Source organism: Ischnura elegans, chromosome 8, assembly GCF_921293095.1.
Source record: "Ischnura elegans chromosome 8, ioIscEleg1.1, whole genome shotgun sequence".
In the NCBI taxonomy this organism is placed as follows: Eukaryota; Metazoa; Arthropoda; class Insecta; order Odonata; family Coenagrionidae; genus Ischnura; species Ischnura elegans.
In genome coordinates, this window is record NC_060253.1 from 51,406,200 (window position 1) to 51,433,233 (window position 27,034).

Here is a 27,034-nt window from a genome sequence, read left to right on the forward strand (position 1 = left end):
AAAATTTTCTGGAAAACCTGGAATTATGCATGAATTTTTCTGATTTTATTGGTTGGACGAGAAAATATTGAAGATAACATGCATGGGCAATAATGTTGACTGTAGCGCTTCCGATCTTGTATTTTATTTTTATTATGTTCTTGTTATTAAAATCTTTTATAAGTACATATGTACTTCATGAAGTATGTGAAAATTACTTGAGATAATTTTTTGTTTGTATATATTTACAGAATTTTGTGTCAATCCATCGACGTTTTGAGATAGAATTATCCCTTGGAGATTCAGCTCGAAGCATTAGCCGTTGCATTTCCTGTTTCTCTCTCGATGGTAACCGTGGAAGGGGTCGTGCTCCTTATCTTGGACGCTTGGAAACAGCTGAATTTGATGAAGGTAAATTCTTCCTCTTTTGAGAAATAGGGATAGGTAATAAGTGTAAATAAGAAAATGCTGTTAACTTATTCAACTCAGGCTATTGTAATGCTTAATTAAACAAGGCATACCATATTATTTAGCAATGGGAATAGCAATGGGTGCAAATTGGAGTCCTTTGCCATCCTGGCAGTGTATGCCAGATGCCAATTCTTGTCTATTGTATGAATGCCTTAAGCAACATACACTGGTGTGTTGTCTGAAAACTAATATCTTTTTTAATTGATGATTGTAATTGAACCACTCGATAAAACAGTGCTTTCTCAAAATTTTTGTTTAAGCTAGCAAATGGATGGATATATTCAAGTGTGATTTTTTTCCAGTGCTTTTTTTCATTTTTACTTTTGTAGTGGAAAGGATCCCTTGTTAGTGATTCTGAGGTTTCTTTTTAGGAGGGATGGGTCGAATAGCAGATTTCTCGAATTCGAATATTAAATCATTGCTCGAATATTCGAATACCTCGAATTTCGAATACCTCGAATACTAAACGATGAATGCTGGAATGTTTGACTCGGTTGCATATGCAGCAGGCAGCACAAGATTTTGGGGAGTAATTTTGATTTCCTTTAAAGGATTCGAACAGGAATTTAGCTGATTAATGAAATATTTTAATTTTATGGAAACAATTGGGTATATAATTAATTCAACTAACATCGCTTTACCCCCACTACTGCTGCCAAGTGCTAGCTGACAATCTGAGGCATTTTGCAAAATACACGCGCTTCTCCACCGGATTTTCTTCGATTACTTTTCAGTCCATCTTTGGGAGTTCTCACGAGATTAGAAGATGAATTGGAATTGCTATCAGGGAGAAACCAAATATCCTGAGAAAATATCCCTTCGTCTGGGACTGTAACAATAAAGATTTATAGCACCACTCATAAATTGTAACTTGATATATGTTTTCGGAAAAAAATACCGCATCAACTTCCGAGAAGCTCTGCTGCTCATATCGAGTCTCGCCAGGATGCCAAGTCTCCGTCGTATTTTGACATTTATTTCTTTGCGTAAAATGCTTAAATAAACTCAGAAATACGTTGTGTTTGGTCTTATTCTTTTTTAAATTACGCGCACATTACTAATACACCCATGTCTCGTATAGCGCAATTTCGATTAGCGCAATTTCGATATAGCGCAAATTCGTTCCTCGGGGAAACATTGCAACGCAGTGTACCCTAATCAAAAATTTTAAACGCTCTCGTGATAAAACGTGAACTTGCGCTAAGTACACACGTAATTTCTATCAATTTACGCATATTATTTCTTGCCTCAAATCTTCTTTTTTGTTTATATATTAATCGAACTTCATTGCTGTGCAATTGCCAAAAGTATTACTCGTCATTGGGTCCAGATAGCCGGCCTACCGAAGATTTATCTCGTCTCCTTAACAGAATGATAATAAATAATTTAGATCGTTAATTAAGCGTGGGGCTAGTGGAAATGAGTTTTTTTTTTTCAGCAATACGGTTTGAGACGTATTTTTGCCGTCGTAGGTTACCGGGCGATTGACTTCCAGGTAGAGGGTCTACGCTAAAGCCTTCAAGGTCATCGGTATTCACGGGGGAGAAATGGAGCGGTGGCCGAGTTGCGCATGAATAGCATCAACACATAAAAGGGTCCGCTATAGAGTCTCAAACACAATGGCTTCGTTCCCTCCCTGCAGTCATAGGCCTTGTGCGTCTCAGGAATACAGTTCAGCAGAAGAAGGTGATTTAGATAGAGCCATACAGAGTAAAAACCAAGAGAATATGGCAAAAAATAGGAATGCGTGTAAAAAATCAAGAATTTATCAAGAAAAACCATAAACCTAGAAGAGGACTTGAGAGAGGTCAATTGCTTTGAAAATGGAGAGCGTCAAAGCGATATTGCGTGGAAGTTTAAACTCACGATGCCTTATTCTGAATAAAGACGAAGCTAAAATATCAGTGACCTCAGCCGCACCAACTTCAACCAAGCGGTCTACACATACGGAAAGTTCATGGTGAATCAGTACAAAAAGACGAGAGTGGTAATCGCTCCGAGACATTTAGTGAAAGCGGTTGGTTCCAGAATTTAAATGGCAAGCAGGTATTTTCAGTGCGGCGATATCAGGTGAATCTGCAAGTGTTGATAGCGCAGCCACCACAACATTTTCTGATGAACTCCAAGCTGTTATTGAAAGTGGCTCCTTTCCCCCTCAACTAGATCTAGTGTTGACGAGACGATATTCTTTTGGAAAAGAATGCATTCTCGTTCATTCATTTTCAGGGAAGGAAAACCTGGGTCAGGTTTCAAGGCATTTAAAGACTGTTTCACGTAGCTGCTAATGACTCGGAGGACTTCAAATTAAAATGATTTATCATTCATAAACTCCGCTAGCTATGAAATGGCATTTAAAGTAGCATTTTCCTGTCATTTCGATGAGCTACAAAAGGGCCTGGGTGACACAACAGTTGTTTTTAGACTAGTTTTAAAAATCGTCAACTGCCGGCAACGCATTACGATCCCCTGAGATAGCAGATGTTAGCCCACCCGCACGACAGGATGGAATTTCGAAAGCACGTAAGAATTTTTTTTAACGTGAATAAAAGTCTTTGAATGCGTGAATACTATCTTTAAAGATGTTTTAAAATATAAATATTTATTGAAATAATGTTTTCTAAGGCTTTTTATGGGAATATAGAGGTTTTAGAGGAAATTCAATACCAAAGACCTATGCTACCAGGAACGCATCCCTATCTTCCCTATGTTAAAACGCTCTCGTATAACGCAAATTCGTATAGCGCAAAGACCCCAAGGAACGCATCCCTTGTGCTATACGAGACATGGGTGTACAGTAAAACTTCGATTTTACGCACTTCGATTTTACATCAAGTCTCGTTTTTACGCAGCGGCACTCAAGTCTGGCCGGAAAGCATAGGGAATTGCAATGGTGAAACTTCGATTTTACATCTTTTCTTGATTTTACGCAGTTTTTCGATTTTGCGCAGCATAATCCCAGCCCCTAAGAGGTCGCTAATCTTGATTTTACGCAGTTGTCTTTCGGCTTGTTTTGAAAATCCGACTAGAGCAATATGCAGTTAGGTTATTATTTCGTCTCAATGAGTTGCAAAAATGAATACAGGAACGGTTGAAATGACATCGCGCTGTTGAGCGTGAAACTAAATACATCGCGAATCTAATTATTGCTTCCCCGTGAGCCCTCTCAGTAATATTTCAGGCTCCATTACGAACGCGAATGTTGCTCTTAGTTCAAATTCGCCGTAGAAGGATATCGAAACCTAAAACACACGGCAATCGCCGTGTATGCGTAACTACTTTTGATTAAGACATGATCGCTGGAGATATTAACATTATCTCCTTTCGTTTATTATTCAACTTATTGATCGACGCTGTTTATATCCAGAATTATGAGCTACGGAATATCTATCCCCAACTCAAGGCTTTCTAGAATTTTGCCAACGCTATGTTTTCCGTCGCCCCAGCGAAATATAACGGCGAAATGAGTCGTTAAAAATACTCCCGTGCCAAAATTTTGGCTTCCATGGTGATCCAAAAAAGATAGTCGTACTTCTAGTATGGACGTAAGTCGATGGTGATTCAACACGATGGTAAAAGCAACATGCATTGTCTCATTCCCAGGCTAATCCCACATCTGCGGGACAAATGGAGGCGAGGGAAAATTGCTTGCGCTGCGCGCTTATCAGAACCGACTCAACTTGTATCTCATTGTCAGGCGGTTTAAGTTAAACATGGTTGGAACTTGAATAGCTATTAGCTTAACTCCGCTAGAGGGCAAGCGTTTTAACGGAACGGGAGTTAATGCCCTCGGAGAATAACTCGCGTCGTCAATCGTCATGTAATCATTGAAGTCAAATTCAAGACGTGAGTGATAAGGCAGTCCCTTTAAACTCAGGAATGGCTTAGTACCATTAAATTGAAATACAAAAAGTGTCCGGTGTTGTTATCAGAAATGAGGAAGCAAAATATTACGTGAAGCTGAGTCACACGGCTTGTGAGTCGAAGGTCCCGGCGCTGAATTCGCGAAAGAATGCCGACAGAGAAGCTATTCCCGGAAGAGTCAATCTACTAATGCTAAAATTTCATGGGGAAATGCTTTTTTAATGTGTATAAATTATAAAGAAGGAAAATTGTTCATGACTATTAGTCATTTTTTATTCATCACGGGCGGCATGACGGCAGTTGCGCGGTCATTTAAATAGCTCACTTAAAAAAAGTGATCTAAGCACCGTAAAAATCTGAATTTCCGAATATCCCGGGTCCTGTGTGCTCCGTATTATCTATGGTATGCTATTTGGAGGTAACCAACAACTGGGGTCATTAGCGCCATGAAGTAAGGGCTGGGGGGATAAGAACCCTATGTTGGCATTAGCCAGGTTGTAATGATAAGCTCAAAAGGGACCAGGACTTAACTTCCCATCTGATGGACAGAGTGGTGCACTGGAAGTGCCCTCCACATTAGACTCAAGTAGGAATAGGGCCATCTCTGATAAGTTTCTGCTACTGCCAGGACTTGAACCCCGGCCCACAGGGTGTAAAGCCTTTGTGATGTATTAGCAAAATTTTGCTCCCTGTTAATGGGGTTAATTTGGATGACTATCCTCAGGTATCTCATTTCTTCAATCTCCAATCTTTGTTTGTCTGCTGGTGGTTAAACGGATATCCTGAAAACATGCTTTTAATGAGAATATTTTCGAAAATTAGCTTCTCTGCGAGCATTTAGTATCACCATTCCGAAATTTCTCCTGGGTAACAGAAGTCATCTTAGTGCCAGAAATGCTGGCATTTCAACCATTTTGTTCAACCATGGGAAACACTGTTCAGGAATGCAAAGTTGTTTCTCTTAAGGTAACACATCATCTGTGGTGTTGCTTTTGAGTAAAGAAGATTATTAGGCTTCATTTTCCGAGCAATAATGAGCTAGTGTTATCCTGAAAACTATACTCCTCCTCAATACCAACTCTTGATTTTACACACTTCGATTTTACACAGTGCTCATATCTCGGTCCCTCCAACTGCGTAAAATCAAAGTTTTACTGTATTTCAATCCAATAAAGGTGTAACATCAATTGACGAAAGTCATTCTTAGACACCTTTTGTGCTAATAGATGACTCATGAAGCGGTTGACCTCCACAGAAATGGGGAACTTCGAAGCTGGTAGGAAAAAAAAGGTCAGTGGGGGAGAAAAGGGAGGGCCCGAAACACGTTTCTATTGTTCTCGTGTAACTCGGTATTTTTTCAAAGCTAAGGTCTTCGTAATATGAACCCTGCGCGAGCTGTGGCCTTTTTTTATTTCAAAGAAGAGGAAAGCCTCAGAGGGGGGGCTAGTGCTGAATGGAGGGGGATACCAGATCTTGGGAAATGCGCTTATGTAAGTATCCCACGGTGCTCACGCAGCAGTTGACCTCCAGAAATGGGGAACTTCGAAGCAGGTAGCCAGAAAAAGGTCAGTGGGTGAGAAAGGGGGGAGGGCGTGAAACTTTTATATTGTTCTCGTAACTCGATATTTTTTTCGAAGCTAAGGTCTTCGTAATGCGATCCCTGCGCGAGCTGGGACCTTTTGTCTGATTTTGGAGAAGAGGGGAGGGGGATAGCGGATCGTGGGAAATGCCCTAAGGTTGCTATCCCACGGCACTGAGGTTCTTCTGGTGGGGGGAATCGGGGATTTTCGGATTTTATCACCCGGATCAATTTAGGTTCCCCACGTCAAACTCTTTTCACCGCTCTAACCCGCGCATTTGATGTAGTTCGTCAGCTTGCCTAAAACGGCGCTGCATGCACTAAACGACTAGAGTTCTCAACATTTTTCCGAGTCAACTACCAACGACGCGTGCGTGCGACAGTGTTCGACGCGAAATTCAAAGTATTCGAGGTATTCGAGGCGTTACTTTTCGCATAACTATTCGAGACCTCGAATATCGAATACTTTCTAATATTCGAGGTATTCGAGTATTCGCGGATACTATTCGCACATCTCTACTTTTTAGCTATACTAAAGGAAGGTATCTTCTAAAGACTTTTATCCTGATACTTGAAAAGTAATTTTGTGACACTGTTTGAAAATGAAGTCATCCATCTCAGTCTTTTCATCTTCTAAGTTGTTAAAATATTGAGATTTTCATATATACCTTGTGTATATTTTATTTCTTAAATTGTTCATTATAAAAAATTTAAATTATTCTGAAATGAGAGTAACTAATATCTGTACTAATTATTATTAATTTGTATGGTAAATGTTTAATATTAATGTTGCTGTACATTTATCATACTAATCTGGCTATAGTCATTATACAAGTTGTACAGGAAGTGAAGAAAAGTCATTTTTATGATGTTCACTTTTGAAATATGAAGTTGGTAATGGGGAACTTGCATGAATTTTTTTTATTTCATAGGCGGACAGAAAATTATTTTCTGAATACAACAAAGAAAACCGCATGCAAATCTGAGTTTTCCTTCGCGAGTTATTTAATGATAAATATAACGAATTTTAAAGCGCGGGAAAAACTCCCTCACCCCCCAAGCCACTGCCGACGAAGCCTCGATGACGTCAAAGGTGCCTAAACACCACGCGAAGCTATTGTTGTGATTGTTTGTAATAGTTGCCAGCAGTTGTGAGAGCTTCGTTTGTTAGACGTGTTGAATATTTTATATTTAAAGATAAATATCCGACGATAGAGGCTTGGAAGCCCTCGTATTTTGCATTATTTATAATATTAATATCTGAGTAAGGGCATAAAATATAAAACTGGAGCAGTTAAACCAAAAATTTGATAATACCTAAATAACATCGTTGTAGGAGTCTGAGCCACGGCCATTGAAAAGGGGATACGTTAATTGTAAGTTGATGTTATCGACGGCATATCATTATTTAAGTATGTAATTAGAACGATTTTGATGTTTACTAATGTCCGCTTAGCTTTTATATACAATAACTTCATCCGTTTATTTGTAGGTACCGGAGAATTCGTCGTTTAGTACTGTCTGTGCTTGTATTATGGGGTGAATTCCAGTCAATGCAACTTTTGCTCGCTGATTGGAGACATCTAGGAACATTTTTGTGCCAAAATAGTGTTATTTTCAACGTGACATCTCTCGTTAAGCTACTGCTAATAATCACAGTGCCAGTGGTTGTAATGCACAAAGTTTGACAAGGTTGAAAAATATCGGCCATGAGTTATCAGTGTTCCATCGTGATTGAATTGTAAAAAGTGCTATTACGCTATCGATAAATGTCTAACAGTAGTGTAAAAATTGTCAGTGGCGTGCTAATCTCCGTTGTTCACCGTAGATATGACATTTCACGATCACGCTATTGAAATAAAAACTGTGTGTGAAGTTTGTTATTCCATTATTTCAACGGATAGTAGTGAGAAATGTCACTTGTGTGGGCTAATTTAAGGGTTTAAATCAGTGAATAAATAGTTCTATTCATCATAACGAGTTCTGTTGTTGTAAGTTGTACGTGATGAATATAAGAATGTGATAGTGACATCCAGTTTTTGATAAGAGTATTTGCCTATTTCCCACTATATTTTTATGGTATATGCTAGTATATTGTTTATGGATTTACCTATATCATTGAGATAGGCTGTAGCTTGTGTGTGTGTTGGCAGCGGAACCGATTCGCGATCTCACATGTGGATTGTGTGCAGACTGTTTTGCTGTGAATTCGTACCGTAGGACGGATAGGACTTCCTTCTCCGTTAATCCGGCGTTGCCAAATTCAACAGCACAGCTTACTCTAATGTCAACAGCACAGCTTACGATCGTTATCCTCCAGTATTACAAGTTTCTTTTACAACTCGATTTGCCGCCGACGTATAGCAATAATTTGTCTTAACAAATTCCATGAGGGTCGTAGCATCAATTTTTGGTGTCCTAAAAAAAGGCTGGTGTCCTTAAACCTCATGCCACACGCGTTTTAGGCGGCTTGCGGGGTATAATGTTGACGTAGATGAATTTCAGGTGTACTATTCGAACGAGTGGCAACGTTATCATCCATTTTTCTGATAACCAAAACACACGAAGTGAAACGCTTGTACTTCATCATCCCGATGCCGCATTATTAATATCCCAAGTAATAATCTAGGCACAATAGCAATAGGAAAACTTTCCCAAGAATAACAGAACAAAATAAAGTGACGATGAGCGGCTAAATACTCCCTCAAAACAAATTTTACACCATGCGCTCAGCGTATTTCCCTACTCCCTACGGTTGTTTAGGCACCTATGACGTCACGCCTGGCCTCGGCAACGCTCGGGTGTCTTCGCGCAGTGGTCGGCTCAGAGAAATTTTTCTCGATTTTAAATGCAATTTTTTTATTTCTTTTGATGTTGAATGGAGAAACTGAAGGTATTTTTGCGACCTAATGTATCCATTTGACTTATTCAAAATAGTTTTTAGAGCAATCTACGACCCATGCAAGTTCCTCATTGATTAATGGTCAAATTGCATGAAGTAAATGCCATTGCTGAGGGTGATCCTGACCTCTCTTTACTAAAGCTTTCATTGCCAGTAACCCCATGAGAAGTAAGAGCTTTTTGTGCCACTAATTGAGGGGTGCTCATGTGAATATTCTCGTTTTTTTTGCAGTGTCTTCATCAGAGAATGACTTAAGTCTCTGCTGCTTGGTGTGGCAGTCATGGCAGGTTGCCGAGGATGGAGCACCGTGCAATCTGCAGCATAATCTCACACTATTTGACTTGAATCAGTGGTATAGGGAGCAAATGCCAAATTCAGCCAGTCCGTTGGTTCTCTTCTCATCCGACTTAAATGGCGATCCGTCTTCAGAAGGAGGGAACAGTCACCTAGGGCAGCCTCACTTGGTCACATATGCTCTGCCGTTTGTAACAGAGATGACAATGTCTGCCAATGGACTGCCTCTGCTCTTTGCTCGTATCAACCCTGCTTCCATTTCAAGGTTCTGTCCAACTGCTGTCCCAATCCCTGAGGAGCATCTTTTTCCATCTGCTCTGGCCTTTGGTGAGTTTTCAATTTTGGCGATCATTAAATCACAGAGTACCAAGGTGTCGGGCCTCTGTTTCTCATTTTTCCCTAAAAAATGATGGAATAGAAGATTACAGTTGCCTTTTTTGTGAATACAGTGTAAATGTAAGAAGTGCATAGGTAATATTGGGCTAGCAATTGACTTCCCATCGAGGGGAGGTAGAATTGAATTCTCATGTCTGATTGCACTTATCATCTTTGATAAGTTTGGACTTCTTCTCAGCCAGTGAAATATTTTGGTTGTTTTACTGCTAAACTGTGAGTGGTATTTTTCCTGTGCAATGGAGGAAATATCATTTGGAATGGAATTTGCCGATGATGAAACTGAAGACTGAGAACGATGCAGTATGTAATATTCTCATATCACATTTGAATGCATTTCATGGCGTAGTATTATGTGGTATTTGATCGCCAATCATGTAAACAAGACCTAAATTATTATAAATTTATTATTATAAGCAATTAAATTAACTACAGTGGAACCTCGTTAAAGCGAGTACGGGCTATAGCGACACCCCCGCTATAACGAGAGATAGCCGATGCACCGTCAATTGACCCTATAATAAGCGTGTTAAAAATTCGTTTTTACGAGACCCTTTCGGTGTTGGCTCTCGCCATAGCGAGGGTTTCACCGCCGGAAGACTTTCATCAAGACTCCTTAACCTCTGTAATTGCTAGGGATCTGTTAGAAATGAAGTTAATGGAGTGCTGAGTCTCAAATTTACGTGGTAAACTGTCGTTCGATAAATATAATGATTGACGAAACAATGCTTTGCACGATTTTTATTCAGTGCGGCGCTTATTAATTGTTTGAATAGTCAGTCGTTATTTGAGTAAGGAAATTTAGTGATGCAAAAAAACATCGCCTTTCGTCTGGATTTATGCTTACGTTTATCGGATAGATGTTTATCTGTCGCCGCACCACTCCTGTTCCTGTATATCTGTTCGCAACAGGTATATTGGCTATCATTTGCTCCACCTCCGGTAAAGCGACAATTCGCTATAGCGAGTGTTTATTAGTGTACCGTGGGGTGTCGTTATATCGAGGTTGCACTGTAGTACTTACACATTAAAATTTTGTACAAACTACAGAGTATTTTAAGACTTTTATAAAAAAGTATTTCGATGTTTCTGAAAAGAAACATTAGAATAAAGTTAAATAATATTAACCTCCAAATTTTTGGTCCCATTTACTTTGAAATAATGAGAGGCTGCTTTTTATGTAAAATTTGTACCTCGTTCTCTTCTATAAATAGTTTGTAATAGTCAGGGAATTTAGATTCATAATCTTAAGACCTCTCAGAGGTCAAAATGTCATGAAAGAAAATTATATGTAGTTCTAGATTTTCCTTATGAGGCATGACTTTTTAAGGGTCATCCTAAGATAAAATAATTTGTAATTAGTCCTGCAAAACTCATGTGTAAATGTTGGCAGACTATTCAATTATTTTACCAGTGGTCAATCTGTCATTGTAATCAGTCTATTAAAAATATAAAAATCATAAGCTGATTTGGTATAATTATGACATTTATTCCATCTAGCAAGGATATTTTAATTCTGTATTTTGCTCTACTTGTTTCAGAGTGTTCATTTCTTTTGGGATCTCAATGTGTCATAAATATGACTACACCTGGTCTTCAGAGGAGTTTGTTGGCCACTCTACTGCATCGAGGATCAAAAACCTACCTGTACCCATCTGCTCTGTTCCATGAGTGCATTGCTGCTGGTCTAAAGCCGTCATATGTTGACATCCATAATCCTAGCACTACTCCTGTGGTAATCATGCTTTAATTTTTGTGTTTTAATCGATTTTATTTTGGTGAGTGAATTTTAAATGATTCTTTTGTCATGTAGTGACCAATCTGCTGAAGGCATAACTTCTCTGCTGGAACTTAAATTTGAGTGACATTAATAGACAATAATGCAACTTGCCAACTTAACCATGAAGTAGGATTTCTCTCTGCCACCGGGTTTTGTCTGTAACCTACCCCAGTATCCTATCCAGCATGCCTATCTGATATTCAAAACATGCATAGTAAGTCCATGACTTGCTCAGTTTCTAGTTTCTTGATTCTGCAGTTACTGAATTAGACTGAAAGGAACATTTAGCCTATTGACATGAACATTTAAAAAAATATCAAAAACATTTAGATATATTATAGGGATGAGTTGATTCCACTTTTTTTTCGATTCCAAATCTTTCTAATCGCTTCCTGATTCTCGATTCTGATTCCATCAATTCTTTTTCTTATTATCAGGTGGGATACTGATTTGTCTGAAGCACTGTTGTCATAAAGATTTAAGAATTGACTGGAATAAAATAGCAAAGACAATTAAGTGGCTAAAAGTATTTTTATTAAAAATGATGAATCAGTATTATAGTTATATGTCCTCAGATTTAATAAAATAATAAACACTCAAACTGTTTCAGACGTAAATAGTTAGCTCAATTATGTATAATGCACAATGGCTCAGGTGTGTGGTGGCCTTTACGCTCCAAGCTTACAGTCTATTTTCAAAATATTTATCTTCCTGGAATCAATGGAATCAGAATCAAATTTAGGGGATCGACTCAGAGTCCGTGCCCAAGAAACAGTGGATTCGAGAGTCGACATTTGGAATCCACTCATCCCTAACATAATTTATTCAGGGATTTGAATATCTATTTACCAGATAGTGTACCTCTGCACTTTGTACAAATAACATGCTTTATTATTTTGTAATAAGATTTGAATGTAAGGAAGTTGCTTGTGCATGGTGTTTTGTATGGTTGATGTTAACCTTTGTTGTTATCTTGATTTCAGGATGAGCAGCGTAAATTTCTTCTGTCACTAGCACTAGAGTATAATATGCTCTCGTATCTAATTCGGTGTGCTGTGGACACTGCAGATGGTTGTGCCAGTTCACTTGGTGTGACCCTGAGCTTCCTAATGTCGTGGGTGAAGCACAGGTCTTGTGTGCTCAGAGAGTGTATTAACAAACTAAGCAAACCTCTGTTTGAGTGTGGGGGCACCCTACTATCAGACCCTCAAGCTGCAAGGCTCATGGCTGTTTGTGGAAGGCAGTTAAAGCATTTGTCTACCATTCTGAAAGAAATACTGAAAAGGTGCACTCCATGGATTTTTGTCGATGGTGAGTAGATTTCTTGTGCATGGTAAGTTCTAAGAAAGCAACAAACAAAGAAATTCTCAAAGCAGGAGAAATAGATGTTGAGAAAGAGGGTTAGTAATTTCAAAATTTTACATTGAAAACCTAATCAATGAACTGCATACATTGGTGTTGGGTTGGCAATTGGGTTGCCAACCCCATCATATCACATGAAATTCCCAGTATTCCCTTGATTGACACAAGAACCTTGTTTTCCTTTCGTGCTATAAAGTTAAGGCTGGTATATGAATATGTTTCTATGTCTTTCAGTGCGTTAAGAATATATTTTTGTTCTCAACTCTAAAACTGTGTTTTCCAGTTTACATTTTTTGGGTCTTTGATCGCCTCCCTGTATTTTGTTTTCAGAAATATTTTGGTTCTCCTATTCATGAAATTCATAACGCTGCATCTTAACCTGTCAACGCTCACGGGTGCCATATGGCACCCAGTGCAGTGCTGAGCCAATACTCTGGCAATGTATTTAATATGTGAATTTTAGCGTACATGTTGGTGCACATACTTAGTAGAAGGTTTCCTCCATTATTCAGTCAGTTTGAATTGCGTTCTTTGTGTTAAGTTCATATGTATCATATTTTTTTAAAGTGAAATATGTGTGAATTAAAAAAACACTTTGGGTGCTGACGGGTTAAAATTCTTATCTAGCTATCGCTGCACTGAAGTACAAGAATTTTGGACAGTAGTATATTTTTGTGTATGCTGTGTGATGGGAAAATTTTATGCAGATCCTAATCATTATGAAGGATGTAATGACATTTGAATCATTTTAATTTTCGGTTAGGCTTTTCCCAATTGGTAGGAATCTTTTCTTATCTAAAAATAAAGTTGACTGTCTGTGCAGATTTTTTTACCTAGTACACTAATTTACAATTCGTATTCTTAGCTTAAGTTTTCTATATCTTTCAGCCCTTTCGAGCCGGACCTTCGTTGAGGGAAATTCTTCCTCAACACGTCTCTTGAAAGTTTTCTTTACTCCCCTGCACGAAGCTTTTTTGCATCGACTGTGGGCAGTGGTTCCCTCCCTAACCATTTTTGGACCCAACTCAGTGGGGCGCCGATCCCTTTCCTCGGCCTCTGTCCCAGACCCTCGAAGGATTAAAAGCCCCTTCCTAGGACGAGTCCGCAGTCAACTGGCTAAAATATTAGTGCAAAATATATGCAAATATTTGTTGTTCGCATCGATTTTTTACATTCAAAATGAATTTTGTGTTTCTTTTCTGAGCGTGCAGAAATTTTAAACGAAGTTCTAACGTTAATTTAGACGGATTTAGTATATTTACTAGTTGGTCTATAACTCCTTTGATATTAACGTTAGAATTTTGTTTGAAATTTCCATGTGGTCAGCAAAAAAAGATGAATTCATTTATAGCAATAGATATGAAAAGTAAGCAACAACTATAGTTTTGGAAAACACACTGCAAATAACAGTAGTTGACCGCATGGAGAGGATAAGAAAGGGTCGACCTGAGCGGCCGAAGATGGGACTGGGCTCGCGCTAAGGCGGATCACGAGGGGCGACCGCATCCGTTGGTCTATTGTGTCCGCCACGGTCACTTTTTTCGACCTGTGCCGCACAGGCGTGGCATTCGTTGCTTAGGTTAGGAAAATTAACGCCGCACAGGTGTGGCATTCGTAGTTCATGGAAAAAAAATCCTCGCCGCACAGGTGTGGCATTCGGCGCGAAAGGGTTAAGTACTCCACCCTTTATTGCTCATGTAAAAAAAAGTAAAAGCGCTCTTGTCCATTTGTCATAGGAGTGATCCTTACTTAGGATTGAATTCGTGTCTATCTTATTTTTGAATGATGTAAGCATCAAATTCTCAATTACTGTTGCCTCTAGATTTTGTTGTGAATTACAATTATTGCCAATTTTTGATTGAAAACATGTTACAAAAGATGTCTTCTCTCTTTGGGTATAACTACAGCTCTATTTGTTTGAATATTTTTTTACCAGAACTGAAAGAAATTGAGCAGTGGTGTGAAGTTCTTGGCATCCTGGCTCTCCACGCTGAGGTCGTTCAGTGGTTTTGCCATGTAGGACTTCTCCCAGAACTGAATGAAGAGGACTCACATGCTGCTGAGATTGAGGCCTCAAATATTGGAGTTCCTCGTATTCCTTATCCAGCTTCTATTCTCACGGCAATTTATGAAGAGAGGTAAGTTTATTTTGAGAGCATTGTCTTATCATATGGTCGTAGTCGATGAGCTTAAATGCTCAGTGATTCAATTTAAAGGTTAAAGCCTGAATCTCACAATCATTTTTTTCCATCCCTTATGAGGGACAGCTGCAGTGATGGCTTCTATGATGTGGAAAAAAAGATTGTTTCACAGTATAATTTTTTGCGATGGCTGGAGGGATGGAAATCCCTTCCCTTTCTCCATCACTCGGCACATCCCTTTTTCTGTCACTGAAACCAATGCTGGCACTATCCTCAAGCCAATCAGAATGCACAGCTGCTAGTAGCGATTGTAACTCCATGCTTGGTTTTGCAGAAAGCGCCAAAAAAGGGGACAGGTGGAATGACAGTGTGAAGCGGAAAATGAAAGGTCAAGCAATCATTCTTTTGGTCCCTGAAAATCTATTGCTTGAGCTATCATTGTGTGGAACAAAAAAATTATCTTGTGATTCTGGCTAAAGAGTAAGCCACAGGCAAGAACCACCACATATTCAGGGAAAGGGGGGCTGAATTCCTTTCCCTGTGCTTCCTTACTTGATGAGCATTTATGTTGGGACGGGTCCTAACGCTTCACCTGGGATTTTGCATAACTACCTTATTGTTAGAGGCGACGAAGTTTTGTGAACCTCTATAACATGACAATGTAATGAAATTTACTTGGTTTCATGAAAATTTGTGCTTCTGCACTTTTTCGCACGAAATCTTGACCTGTCCTCAAGAAAAATTAGAATGAAGTTTTAAAATTGGTTTAATAAGAAATGCAATCATCAACCATTCAGTAGCTAAGCACAAAAGATTGGATTCGGTTGTCTGAAAATGGCTTCTCAAGAACAATTAGAGTGAAGTTTTAAAATTGGTTTTATAAGAAATGCAATCATCAACCATTCAGTAGCTAAGCACAAAAGATTGGATTCGGTTGTCTGAAAATGGCTTCTGTTCATGAAAACATAACAGTATCTTCTCATTTCATGTAAACAGTCTGAAAGAAAGCTCTTAAATGTAAGACTAGATGCAAATGAAGAAAACGCCACTCAAGTTGATGTAGACCTTGTTTTTTTTTTGTCATTTCGTTAAATCAACTCTAATCCAAGTGTGCATGGGTTTTTTGGTTTGACTGTTGAGCTTAATTGTTTCACTATGGCCATCTTGACACCTCTATTTTGCATCATTGCTTCTATTTAGTTCTTTTTTTATCATCATATGCTTTAAAACAAAATGTGATTTAATTGTTTCAGACGCAAGATGTTGAAGAGTCTTCCTGGAGTGTCAGATGTGGCTGATGTCCTATTCATCGACGGGGCAGTCCGTGAGTGTGGGGAGCGTTTGACTCAAGAAACTTGGAGAAGAGTGGGTAGTGAAGCGTCTGGTTCTTACCCTCCACCATCCCTGCAAGCCTTACTTCGCACATATCTCCTTGATGGGCTTCCAGTGGAAGATAAGCATTGCCTTGTCATTTACCTTTTCTTGGACCTTGCAGGACTGCTAGACAATGCAAGGTTTGTGCCCATTCTTGTATTTTTTTTTCCAGTGTATTAATAATGCTGTTTACAATTGTAGCAATTGCTACTCTGAATGAAATTCTTATGAAGTTGCTGTAGAGGAGCATTTATTATACCATCATAATACAGACTGATTTGGTAGCTGAGATGGCTTGCTGATATATTGGTGGCAAACTCTCTTGAACACCGCGCCGGAACTTCCTCGAATAATCTGGAATTTCTCTGGAAAGAGACAAAAAATACTGGCTGACACCAAGATTTGGACGCAGGCTATCTGGCTGAAAGTCAAACGCATATCCAACACCTTGTTGTGGCAAATGGTGCACCACAAAATCAATTTTCATTGCCTGTTGAAACATAACAATAATGCATAAAATCCCTATTAACTTCCCTATATTGAAATCACCTCGTCTCATAATTTCTATGGTTTGAATCATTATAATTTTTTGGCTACGCTGTTCCCAATTGGTAGGAATCTTTCTCTTACCAAAATAAAGTTTATTATCTGTACAGCTTTTTTTACCTAGTAGACTTATTTACTATTCCTATTCTAATAACGGAAGCCTAGGTTTTCTAAATCTTAAGTACTCCACCCTTCATCGTTCTTGTAAAAAGAAATAATAGTGCTCTTGTCGATTGGTCATGGGAGTGATCCTTAGTTAGGATTGATTCAGTGTGTCTATCTTATGTTGAATGATATAAGCATCAAATTCTCAATTACTGTTGCCGCTAGATTTGTTGGGAATTACAATTACTGCCAATTTTTTAATTGGAAACATTTTGCAAAAGATATCTTCTCTCTTTGGGTCTAACTACAGCATTATTTCTTCAGTTAAAATTTTTCCTCATTAATTTAAAATTCCAATATGTGGAGTTGTTTCGTTTCCTCTTCTCTTTAATGATTTTGTTTCTTTCATTTGACAGATATGCTTCTTCCATTAGCCAGCTCATAAAATTTCCATCAGCATTTTCACTGAGCCCTAGCATCATCAAACTGACTCAGGCATTTTGGTTGTTGGATCACAAAGATTTTGAGGTGAGCTACTTAAATAATTTTATATGCTAAATATTTGTTAATTTTTATTTCAAGGAGTAAAGCAATTTAATTTTTTCTGTATTTCAGAGTGCAATCAACATGTTTCTGGAACCCCTGATATGTCCGCAGGATATTAAACTCTGGCAGCACCGATGTGTTGTTCGAGCATTCCTCACTCAAGGTGAGCCACGTAAGGCTCTGAAGTATGTTAGAGTGAGGCAGCCTCCTGTGGGTGGTCTTGAAGATATCAAGTAAGTTTTGTGGTAAACTTGTGTTGGTAAAAGCGTGTTTCAAATCAAATAAGATTCATATTGAGACTGGCTCTGAAGCAGTTTTTCAGATTGGGTTACTTCACCCTTTTCATTTTGTCAACTGTTATGGAGTGAATAACTTTTCTCGGGTTTGCTCACGAATTGGAGGAATTAAGGCAGCCAACGTTTTGGTTCCTTCGCATTACCCATTTTCAAGGCTACAAAATAATTAATTAGAGCTTTGGTTTGCATGCATTTCTCTTGCATATACATGATCTTGCTAGTTGCAGCAAGGTGAACTGAGTAAGTCCCTGCTGCACGCACAACTTTCAGATCGGTTTGTCTTCCAAACTGATGGAAAAGCTCCCATATCGATCGGTTGGGAGGTACAGAATATGATCCCAGGCCTCCTATGATATCATCAACTCATGCAAAGTGGGCTGGAACTTTCACCATTTTTTATTGAAAATGTATAAGGGAAAGGTGAATTGAGGAAGATTTGTTTTCCCTTCCATCTACCTAAATTTTCAATGAATTATGATTTTGCTATTGCTGATATGGAGTACAGCATGTATGTGAATCATGAAGATTTGATATTTAGACTTCTTTAACTCATTACTTGGAGCCGAAATATTTGTGTTTTATGTCCTTGCCTCGACCCTTTTAGTGCGGTGCGCCTATATATCGGCTTTTACCGCTGGGCTGAAAAGTGCGGTGCGCCGATATATCGGCTTTTACGTTATTGTTATTAAATATGAGGACATTGAAATAAAAAAAGCTTATATATCAGTAAACGTATTAAAATGTTGTGATTATTGTCCAATTTAATCTCATTAATCAAAAAAAAACCTTAAAGATATCTAAAAAATAAACTATATAATGTTTATTTTTCCTAGTTGCTACATTTTATTAAAATATCCTCAGCATTTTTCGACTGTACTCCGGGAAGAAGGATAGCACTATCAGGGTTAAAGAGTCTCCTTGCTTCACTCTCCACTTAGCACATGAGAAATATTTTTTGCACTTGATGTGAGCTTCAGTTTGCTGGGAATGTTCGCTCCAGGATCACTCCAACTGCTTCAAATTGATTTATAATGTTTTGGAGTGCTCGATTGAAAATCGTAGGTGATTTGAAATCCACCTTTAGACTAAGATTTCTTGTATTTGCGTACATATTTATTTCATGCCCACTGTCTTTTCCAGGCTTAATCTCACCTTGTTACTTGAGAATGGCTTGGTTCATGAGGCATTCAACTATCAGAGGAAGCATAGGAATGACCAGAATTCCGAGGAACTTCTTCAACATTTTTTCAATGGTTTGTATAGTTTTCATGCTGCATCTGTTGATACTGAGAGAATTGATTGTTTGAGGCGTAACTTGGTGAAAGCGATTCACAATTAAATTAAAAAGAAGAACTTTGTGCTTTCACATTAATATTTATTCACGACCGTGGTTTCAACGTTGATACTGAGAGACTTAGGGGATGTGTTGCTTTTCCGAATTTTTAATGTGGGTCTCAACATTGTTATAATATTTTCAAAGTAATGCATATGAAAATGAGAAATTCTGTTGTGAAGTTTATTTATAGATTTAATTCCATTTATGAAGAAATGATTAACTACTTCTTTCCATGAGCCTCTAGCATTGAGTATCTTGGTCTTAAATGAATAGTTTCTTCCGTCAAGTTTAGTTTGAGTGAGTTGGGATATTTAAGAAAATTGAGAATTTGTACGTACTTTGGGTCATGAACTTGAGGCCAATTTTTTACATATATTTTCTAAAATCAGCTCCTTGGAATGGGTATGGAACAATTGGGATAAACAACTGTAATACATCTATTGGTTTTAACATGGTTCTACGGTATGCATTTGTGGTTTTGCTCAATGTTCTCTCTCTCTATCAGGCTGTGGGGACTTGCAGGAGCTTCGGTGGGTGCTGCAGAATTCCCTAACTCCTGCTGAAGAGCAAGGTCTCATATCCTTTCTTACATCTCAGAAGGATGCAAAGGCTCATGAACTCCATGTCATGTACTATCTTCAGAGGTCTAGGTAACCTAAAATGTGGTGAAAGTTAAATTTGAATATGTATTTTCCCTCATGATCAATTGACACGATGTTTGTATTCATTGATAAATATATTTTTCCTTTTAAAAGGCCTCAAATACTAGGTGTCTAAGTAGCAAGGGTATTGTTGATAGTCATTACATCATAACTTATGCTGTCTAAATCAATTGAATTACAGATTTTGATATACATTCCTTTTATATTTCAGACTATGATGAATTATTTTGGTAATCATGTAGATGACGCTGAGAGTGATACAATACTAAGTGATACAATATGTTTCATGTTAGATATTTCTGATATGGGGTTAAAATATTCACAAATTCTAAGTCTATATGTATTCTGAGTATATAGTACATATATTTTGTGAATAAGTTTTTCATTGTGTTAATGAATTAAATGTTGAAAGTGGAAAGCTCGTTAGGATTGTAGCAAATTTGAATACATTTAGTTATAGCTTTTGCATGTTTTACTTTATCTGTTAAAACTGTATATTTTGCTGGAAATTGATTTTACAGCTTGAAGAAGGTGTAAGCCCTTGTGGTGTGCAAATACACAAGACAATGAGGTTACCACTTTACGCAATATTGCTCTAGATGACCGAATGATACACATAGATATCATACTCACCACTTAATTTAAATTTCATAAACTCTACTACACATGTTTCTATTGGCAATCATCATTAAGTATCTGATGATAACTGCGAGCTAATTGAAACACGCAGTAGAGTTTTTGAAATTAAAATTAAGTGGAGAGTACAATATCTTTGTGTATCATTTAATATGAAGTTTCGTGTTATCCCAACAGAAAAAGTTGACTTCATTTGTCGATAACCAGTTGGCTTTCCCTTGTTTAAGGAGATTCCTTTGGTTGTTGAATGCTTTGATTCTTTACCTGGCCCAACAATTAAGTCTCTCATTGTTTCTTCCCTGAAGAATCATCGAAGCACTGCGAGTGAACGAGAGTGAGAGGCCCTCAAAGAAAAAAGAGCTTGCAAGAGGTTTAGTTGATGGCCGTAGCAGTAATATGAAGACTGTTAGAGATGCAATTGTGACTGGATATGCCTCTACAATGCCACCCGTGACAAGGCAGCTGGCCACATTTTGTGCGAAACACTCTGCAATCATGAACAGCTGGAAGGAAGGTGAGTCAACCAGGCAAAGCACCACCATAGTAGTTTTAACTTGGGATAACTTCATACTTGATCAACATGCGGCACAAAATCAACTCCTATTTTGGGAAGCTTAATGGTTGTAAATGGGTCATTCCACCTAGATTCAACAAAAATTTCAGCCTTGAATCATGTAATTCCTTTCAGTTCTTCATCAAATTGTCATTTGGCCATGAGTAATGGCTTATGTTGTAACTTTTGGATTGCATTTCATAAAATATTTTCAACCTATCACCATCATTTCATGTTGACACAGTGATTCATTTGGTTTTAGAAGCCTGTCCATAGTGACAGTGAAGAAGCAATTGAAAAATGGTACTTTTTCTCCTCTCACTTCAAAAGTATACCTTTCTAAGGGATTAAAAATCATGAATTGTGCATACTGAATTAACACTTACTATTTAATTTTTCTGTCTTTCCATTTCACTTTCTCCATTCTCGTCAATAACTGCATCCTGAAAGGCTCTTGTCTTTTCTTATCTTTCTACAGGGTAGGCATTTTGGCACCACAAATGTCCATGTTCCATTTCAAGCTCTTTGCTAGCAGTTTCTATATATTTGTACACAATCGTTTACTTATCAGCTCTCTTCTAGTCTTGAATTCTGTCTCTGATGGTATAAAGCTCCTCTTAAAGTAATTCATTACTCCTTGGTCTTTTTATGCCTAATATGCTCCCCAAATAGCTAATGCATCATCATCATCACTGATCAACAATCCTAAAATTGATTTGATGCAGATCTCTGCTCAATTCTCCTAGCAGCTAATCTTTTCACACCTACGTATTTCTTCTCTTTTACATCCTTCTTTACCTAATCCATATATTTTGTCAAAGGTCTTTCTTTTCTGTTCTTGCCATCCACTTGTCCCTTGACGATTGTCTTCATCAGGCCATCATGTCTCAAGATGTGACCTATAAGTGTGTTCCGTTTTCTTATTAAGGTTTTCATGAGGCTTCTCTTCTACTCTTCTTAGGACTTACTCATTACTAACTCGGTCGATCCATTTGATCCTCATCATTCTTCTAGCTAATACATACTTTTCCAAAATGGGGTGCCAAAATTATAAGTGGCGTAACATTAAACATGTTTTTTTTTTTCTTCAATTTTCAGTGCCAAGACCAGTGCCCATGTCTGTTGTCATCAATAAGAGGTCGTCTCCTCTCTCTGTGAGGACGAAGTCAACTTTGATTGGCACAATGATGGATAAGGCTCGCGAGACGTGGAATCCACCTCCATTGCCTGCGCTCCTTCCACCTACACCGCGTCCCAACATCCGCACTCCCCTCCCGCCGCCCTCGGTGCCATCGTCCAGGGCAAAGAGGAAGAGGGAGGACTACGAAGGTTCTGGCATGACACACCTTCCACCAAAGAACCTTTTCAAATCCCCTGCTCGGACTTCCGTTGATTTGATACCATTTATCTGCACACCTGTGGCACCATTTCAGCCAAGGAACAGGAATGGGTATGTTGGAACCGATTTAAAGTTTAGCGAAAAAAATTAACTTGTCATCATTTGTAGGAATATGATATAGGCGAGCCAGCTCAAGTTTTTCCCATTACAGAAGGAAGGAGGAGGGAGAACTCCTGGGATTGCTTGTGTCACTTAACTGTACCTCATTAACAATGTGGACGTGGATTGCCAGGAATACTAGGAAATGCCCTTTTTTCATTATCTCTTTTATGATAAGTCAGAAGCCTTTTATTAATCTCTGTGTGTAGGCATTATATTTTCTAACCTGTCAACGGTGCCCCCTATCCCTTTTTCAACCCTTTTACGTGTCATGGGACAACTGGCTGGCGTGACTGTTCTCTTGTGAAGCAGGATCATCAGGCCTCTTGTATCTTAATCCTCTGAAACTTCTTTACAGTGTAATTACTCTTCTTTCAGGTCATAGTGAGTATTTGGTCCTCATGTATAGTAAATCATACATCTTCCTGCCTTCCCTCCCTTCAGTATTTGTTTTTGTGTGGTGACTCAAGGAATAAATTGTGTACGTGGTTGCATATAACAACTCAACCAGTATTATTGTGTCCATCATCAACCCTATTTTTTATTTTTATTATCATTGCCCTTGACTTTATTTATGGGGAAGCATTGCTCAGAGCTGATGCGAAAATTCATATACAATAGACTCTCGTTTTTACGAAGCCATTCGTTTTGTGCGAAAAATCCACAGAGGAAAAATCATTCGCCTTGACCGGGATTCGAACCCGGATCCCTCGATTTCCGGCCGAGTGCTTTAGCCAGTTAAGCTACCGAGGCGTCATTCTCCCCTGTGGAAATTTTAAGCAATTCGTTGGTTAAATAAGCAATTCGTTGGTCCCGACGAAAAGGCCTATCCAAACTAAAGTATAAGAAACGTTATTATGGAATTACGAAACTCAGTCCCGGGCCCGGCGATTACAAAATTATCTTTATTACAAAGTTCCGCGAAAAAGCAACGGCATTTAGGTGCATATACTCTATGCTACGTTATCATCATTGATCTACGTTTAAGTTCTCTTCTTTTACTGTGCCCAAGAGCATCGATTTTGGTTCTTTCTTCAGTAGGAGATACTTCAATATGCACGCAACATCTTACAATAAGCTTCATTCCTGTGGAATTATGGTGACCCACTCATTAATGCTCGTAAATTGGACGTACAGTTAGTCCTCTTCCTACGCAAATTCTATTAATGAACTTTCAGAGGTACGAACATTCGGAAAAGTCAAGCGTGCCCAAATTTACAAATTTGGTGCCTTTGGAGTTTGCTGATGTGACATGAAGTTCCTCTACGACACGACGTGGCGTAGAGGAACTCGCACTTCGGGCATAATCTGAACAAAGTATTATGTAGTCCGGTGTAAAGTGAGGAACTGTTCAGCGTTTTGCCCATTATTTCTTCCCGCGGACCGCGATTTTTTTCAGCTCTGGTTGCGTTGCAAGTTAGATCAGATCGTCACAATCATGAGATAACGCACGATTGTGATGCAGTGTTGCATTCTGCAGGTTAACCACTCTCCTCGATGCCTTGTATAGGTTTATCAACTTACGAGCAAGGTCTCACTACACATCTTATTCATATATCAAGGACTTGTGCATAATTTAATCGTGCATATTATAAACTTGACTCTGAAGATTATAAGTGCTGGAGATTGAAAAGACAAGAAATTGTGACAAAGTATGTTTTTTTTTCCTTTCACTGATTCCTAAAAGAAACGTTCATATGTACTTTGTCGTTACAAACCTCTGGTTTTTCAGTCCCGTGAACTTCGTAATAACGAGAGTCTGCTGTACAAGTCAATGATTCCTTTTTATCCTCTTTGAATGCATTTCTGCTTTCTTGTAATGCTGTTCCACTGACATCCAGAAAACCAACAGATGGTATGAGTTTACATTCTTCTCCAAGTATCGAGAAGTGAAGAAGATGGAATAAGAAGTTACATTACTATGTTTCATTTATAACTTGTCTGTTTCTGTAATGCTACTTTTTTTACTTGCCTTATGCTTGCACCCAAACCAACAGGGTCAATAAACAGTATTATTATGTATGCAGCACTAGAAGAATTGACTTAAGTTTTACCTCGTTGGTGCTTCTGAAATTTCGTCATATTGAAGCTTTCGTATATTTTCACTTGTCAATTTTATGCAGACTGCATAAATCAGTTTGCAGTCATAAAATTGCTTTATATTGTAATTATGCCATATTTTATTTCATATTGAAAGGTGTTTAAAATATAGTATTCTTTTTTTTTAAGGGATGCGCCATCAGTTGTTTTCCCACCACAAATTACTTGCATTGGCAGTAAGGATGATCATCGTACACCTAGTAAGAGACCTTGTATCTCTTCAAGTGACCAGATACCTGCAGCATCATCTTCAATGGACATAGCAGAGTGAGTAATTTGGAAGTCTTTTATAAATCAGGGCTTGCAGGTAGCATGTGCTTAGTGCAAAGTTTAATACAGTTGACCCTGGCTCTCTGATATTCATCGATTCTGTAGGATTGATGGTAAAGCAGATTCCGTTGTATGTTGAAAATAGGCATTACTTCATGAATGAGGAATCAGGTAAGAGAGTATGTTCAAATGAATACCAAAAACGTTGTGCCTGTTGATTTCAATTTCTAAAACAAATTCTTTCTCTGCAAATGTTCATTGCCATACAATAAATAAAAATCTCCATTATATGATGATGATTTTACATCACTCCATTGGCAAATGTGAGTGGAATGCGTGCCACATTTTTGGTTTTGAAAATGTAGTCTTAAAATTTAAGCATGGTAAACGTAAGACAAGGCAGGGTGGTGTATTTTCTTCTTTTTAGTTTGAATAAAAACATAAGTTTTTAGCTTAACTTTTTAATTTATTGTAATATGTACTTTTACTTTTGATATAAACTTAAAATTAGGTGTGTATGGTATCCATAGCTGGTTGCTGTTTGTTTTATAATATTTAACTCCTTTTGAAAATTAACTTTCAACGAAGGAATTGCGAGAAGTCAGTGGAGCATTGAGTGGAACACTTAAAATTTTTCGAAAAATAATGCCTGGACTTGGCATGAACTACTTGGTCTGTATGGAGATGGCTATTGGACCAAAGTGTACTTAATATGCCAAATTTGAAAAGAATCTGTGGGAGTCGGGTTGAAAATGATGCTTTTGTGTGTGTAAGTTGATGTTTAATGTTCTGTATGTATAATGCAACTGATTTTGTAGAAAAAAATAACCCTATGCGATATTTTTGGTATTTTTATGGGTAATGAAGGGAGAGAAAATGAGATAATTTTTCTTTGATAATATATAGTTTTGTGAAAAATACATAAGATTGGCTTTGTCGTCAAGGTAATAACCGTTGACTTTTTATCAGTCACACGAGGGTTTCTGATTCACGTGAATCCTCTCTAAAGTTTCAATTTTTATAATTTAGTAATAACTTTTTTTATCTTGAAATGGTTGTTAATCAAAAATAAAAAAATATTTTAAAAGATATATCTGAAATCACTGAAGGTTTCTGTAAAAATAATATGTTTTTTTTACTTGAATCATGACTAATTGCTGCTATGGTAGGTCCTAATTTCTTTCGCATTGTACACATTAGTAAATTTCAGCCAGGGATTAGGTGGGTGTACCTGATTTGAAATATGATTTGAATTTTGTATTGCTTTAATATTTTTTATGCTTGGGTATGTCTTTAACCTTTCTCTCTTTGCTTATTTCTCTGATTAGTACTGATTTGAACAAATCTGCATTGGAGCTACTCAATACTCCTGTGGTGCCTCGTAAAAGTAAGAAAGCCACTAGCGTTAATGGTTTTCATAATGATGACGTCAGCACAACTGGAACTGAAGGCTCTACACCTCCCAGAGAGAAACCTCCCAGGACTCCACACTCCATTCTAAAGGTGAAATAATTGTCTGTGTATCTGATAGTGATATAATGAGGGCCATTCTGATGCCTTCCACTAATATGGAGGTAAACTTACTCTTGGTTTATGTAATATTTTGAAGTCTGCTGCTTGAATTAATTTCCATTAAAAAGAAATTCTCCTCGACCAGGAATCAAACCACGGGCCTTTGGCTTTCCAACATCTAGTGCCATGAGCCTTGGTACAATTGCCATGGGAATTTAGGAACCTGGATAGCATAGTAGTCAGTGCAGTGGCCCATAAGGCCAAAGGTCCAGTTTGATTCCCAGTTCAGGGAAGTTTTTTCCATGGCAATACATGTTTATTACTCCTGGAACATTCATTACATGTTATTATGAAAAGGGTGTTTTTTTTGAGGAATGCAAGACTTCCAACTAAGAGTCGATTAATGCAATTTTTGGGCTGAATTGCTCTTAGTCTCAACTGAATTATTTTGTAATACAATAGTCTTAGTGTCCTTCTTATTAGAATTACCTTACTCTTCGGTTCAATTAATCGTCTGGAATTTAGGATGCATGTCTCAGTAAATGCGTTCATTTTAATTCAGGTGTTTATGCATTGGTGCGCATTTCGGCCGTATAGCATGTTGGTTGATTAAATCCAGATGCTGGTAGTTTTTATGTTATTGGAGTTTTGTATACCTGTATTGTTTAATTCCATTGGTGCTAGTCTGTCCATTTATGCACTGGCATAAGTTGGACTGTGAGTGGGAACGTGGAGGTTAGGATTGTGTCAGCGGTGATGTAAATAAGAGGACATCTATTAATTAGGTGAGGCGTTTAGGGGGAAGGGTGTCAGGTCGATTCTCACCCAATCTCATGTG

General features: G+C 38.1%; 1 protein-coding gene across 1 annotated transcript in view; it reads left to right on the top strand.

Moving 5' to 3' along the window:
* The window catches only part of LOC124163206 (protein ELYS), a 61,362-nt gene that overhangs the window by 8,124 nt on the left and 26,204 nt on the right, over positions 1 to 27,034 (top strand). The window contains exons 6-19 of the mRNA XM_046539938.1: positions 231 to 390; positions 9,024 to 9,413; positions 11,021 to 11,214; positions 12,243 to 12,570; positions 14,558 to 14,759; positions 16,016 to 16,276; positions 17,204 to 17,315; positions 17,403 to 17,566; positions 18,770 to 18,882; positions 19,471 to 19,615; positions 20,569 to 20,777; positions 21,915 to 22,266; positions 24,544 to 24,681; positions 26,013 to 26,187. Of these exons, the coding sequence (XP_046395894.1) occupies positions 231 to 390; positions 9,024 to 9,413; positions 11,021 to 11,214; positions 12,243 to 12,570; positions 14,558 to 14,759; positions 16,016 to 16,276; positions 17,204 to 17,315; positions 17,403 to 17,566; positions 18,770 to 18,882; positions 19,471 to 19,615; positions 20,569 to 20,777; positions 21,915 to 22,266; positions 24,544 to 24,681; positions 26,013 to 26,187 (2,943 nt within the window). The remainder of the gene's footprint in view (positions 1 to 230; positions 391 to 9,023; positions 9,414 to 11,020; positions 11,215 to 12,242; positions 12,571 to 14,557; positions 14,760 to 16,015; positions 16,277 to 17,203; positions 17,316 to 17,402; positions 17,567 to 18,769; positions 18,883 to 19,470; positions 19,616 to 20,568; positions 20,778 to 21,914; positions 22,267 to 24,543; positions 24,682 to 26,012; positions 26,188 to 27,034) is intronic.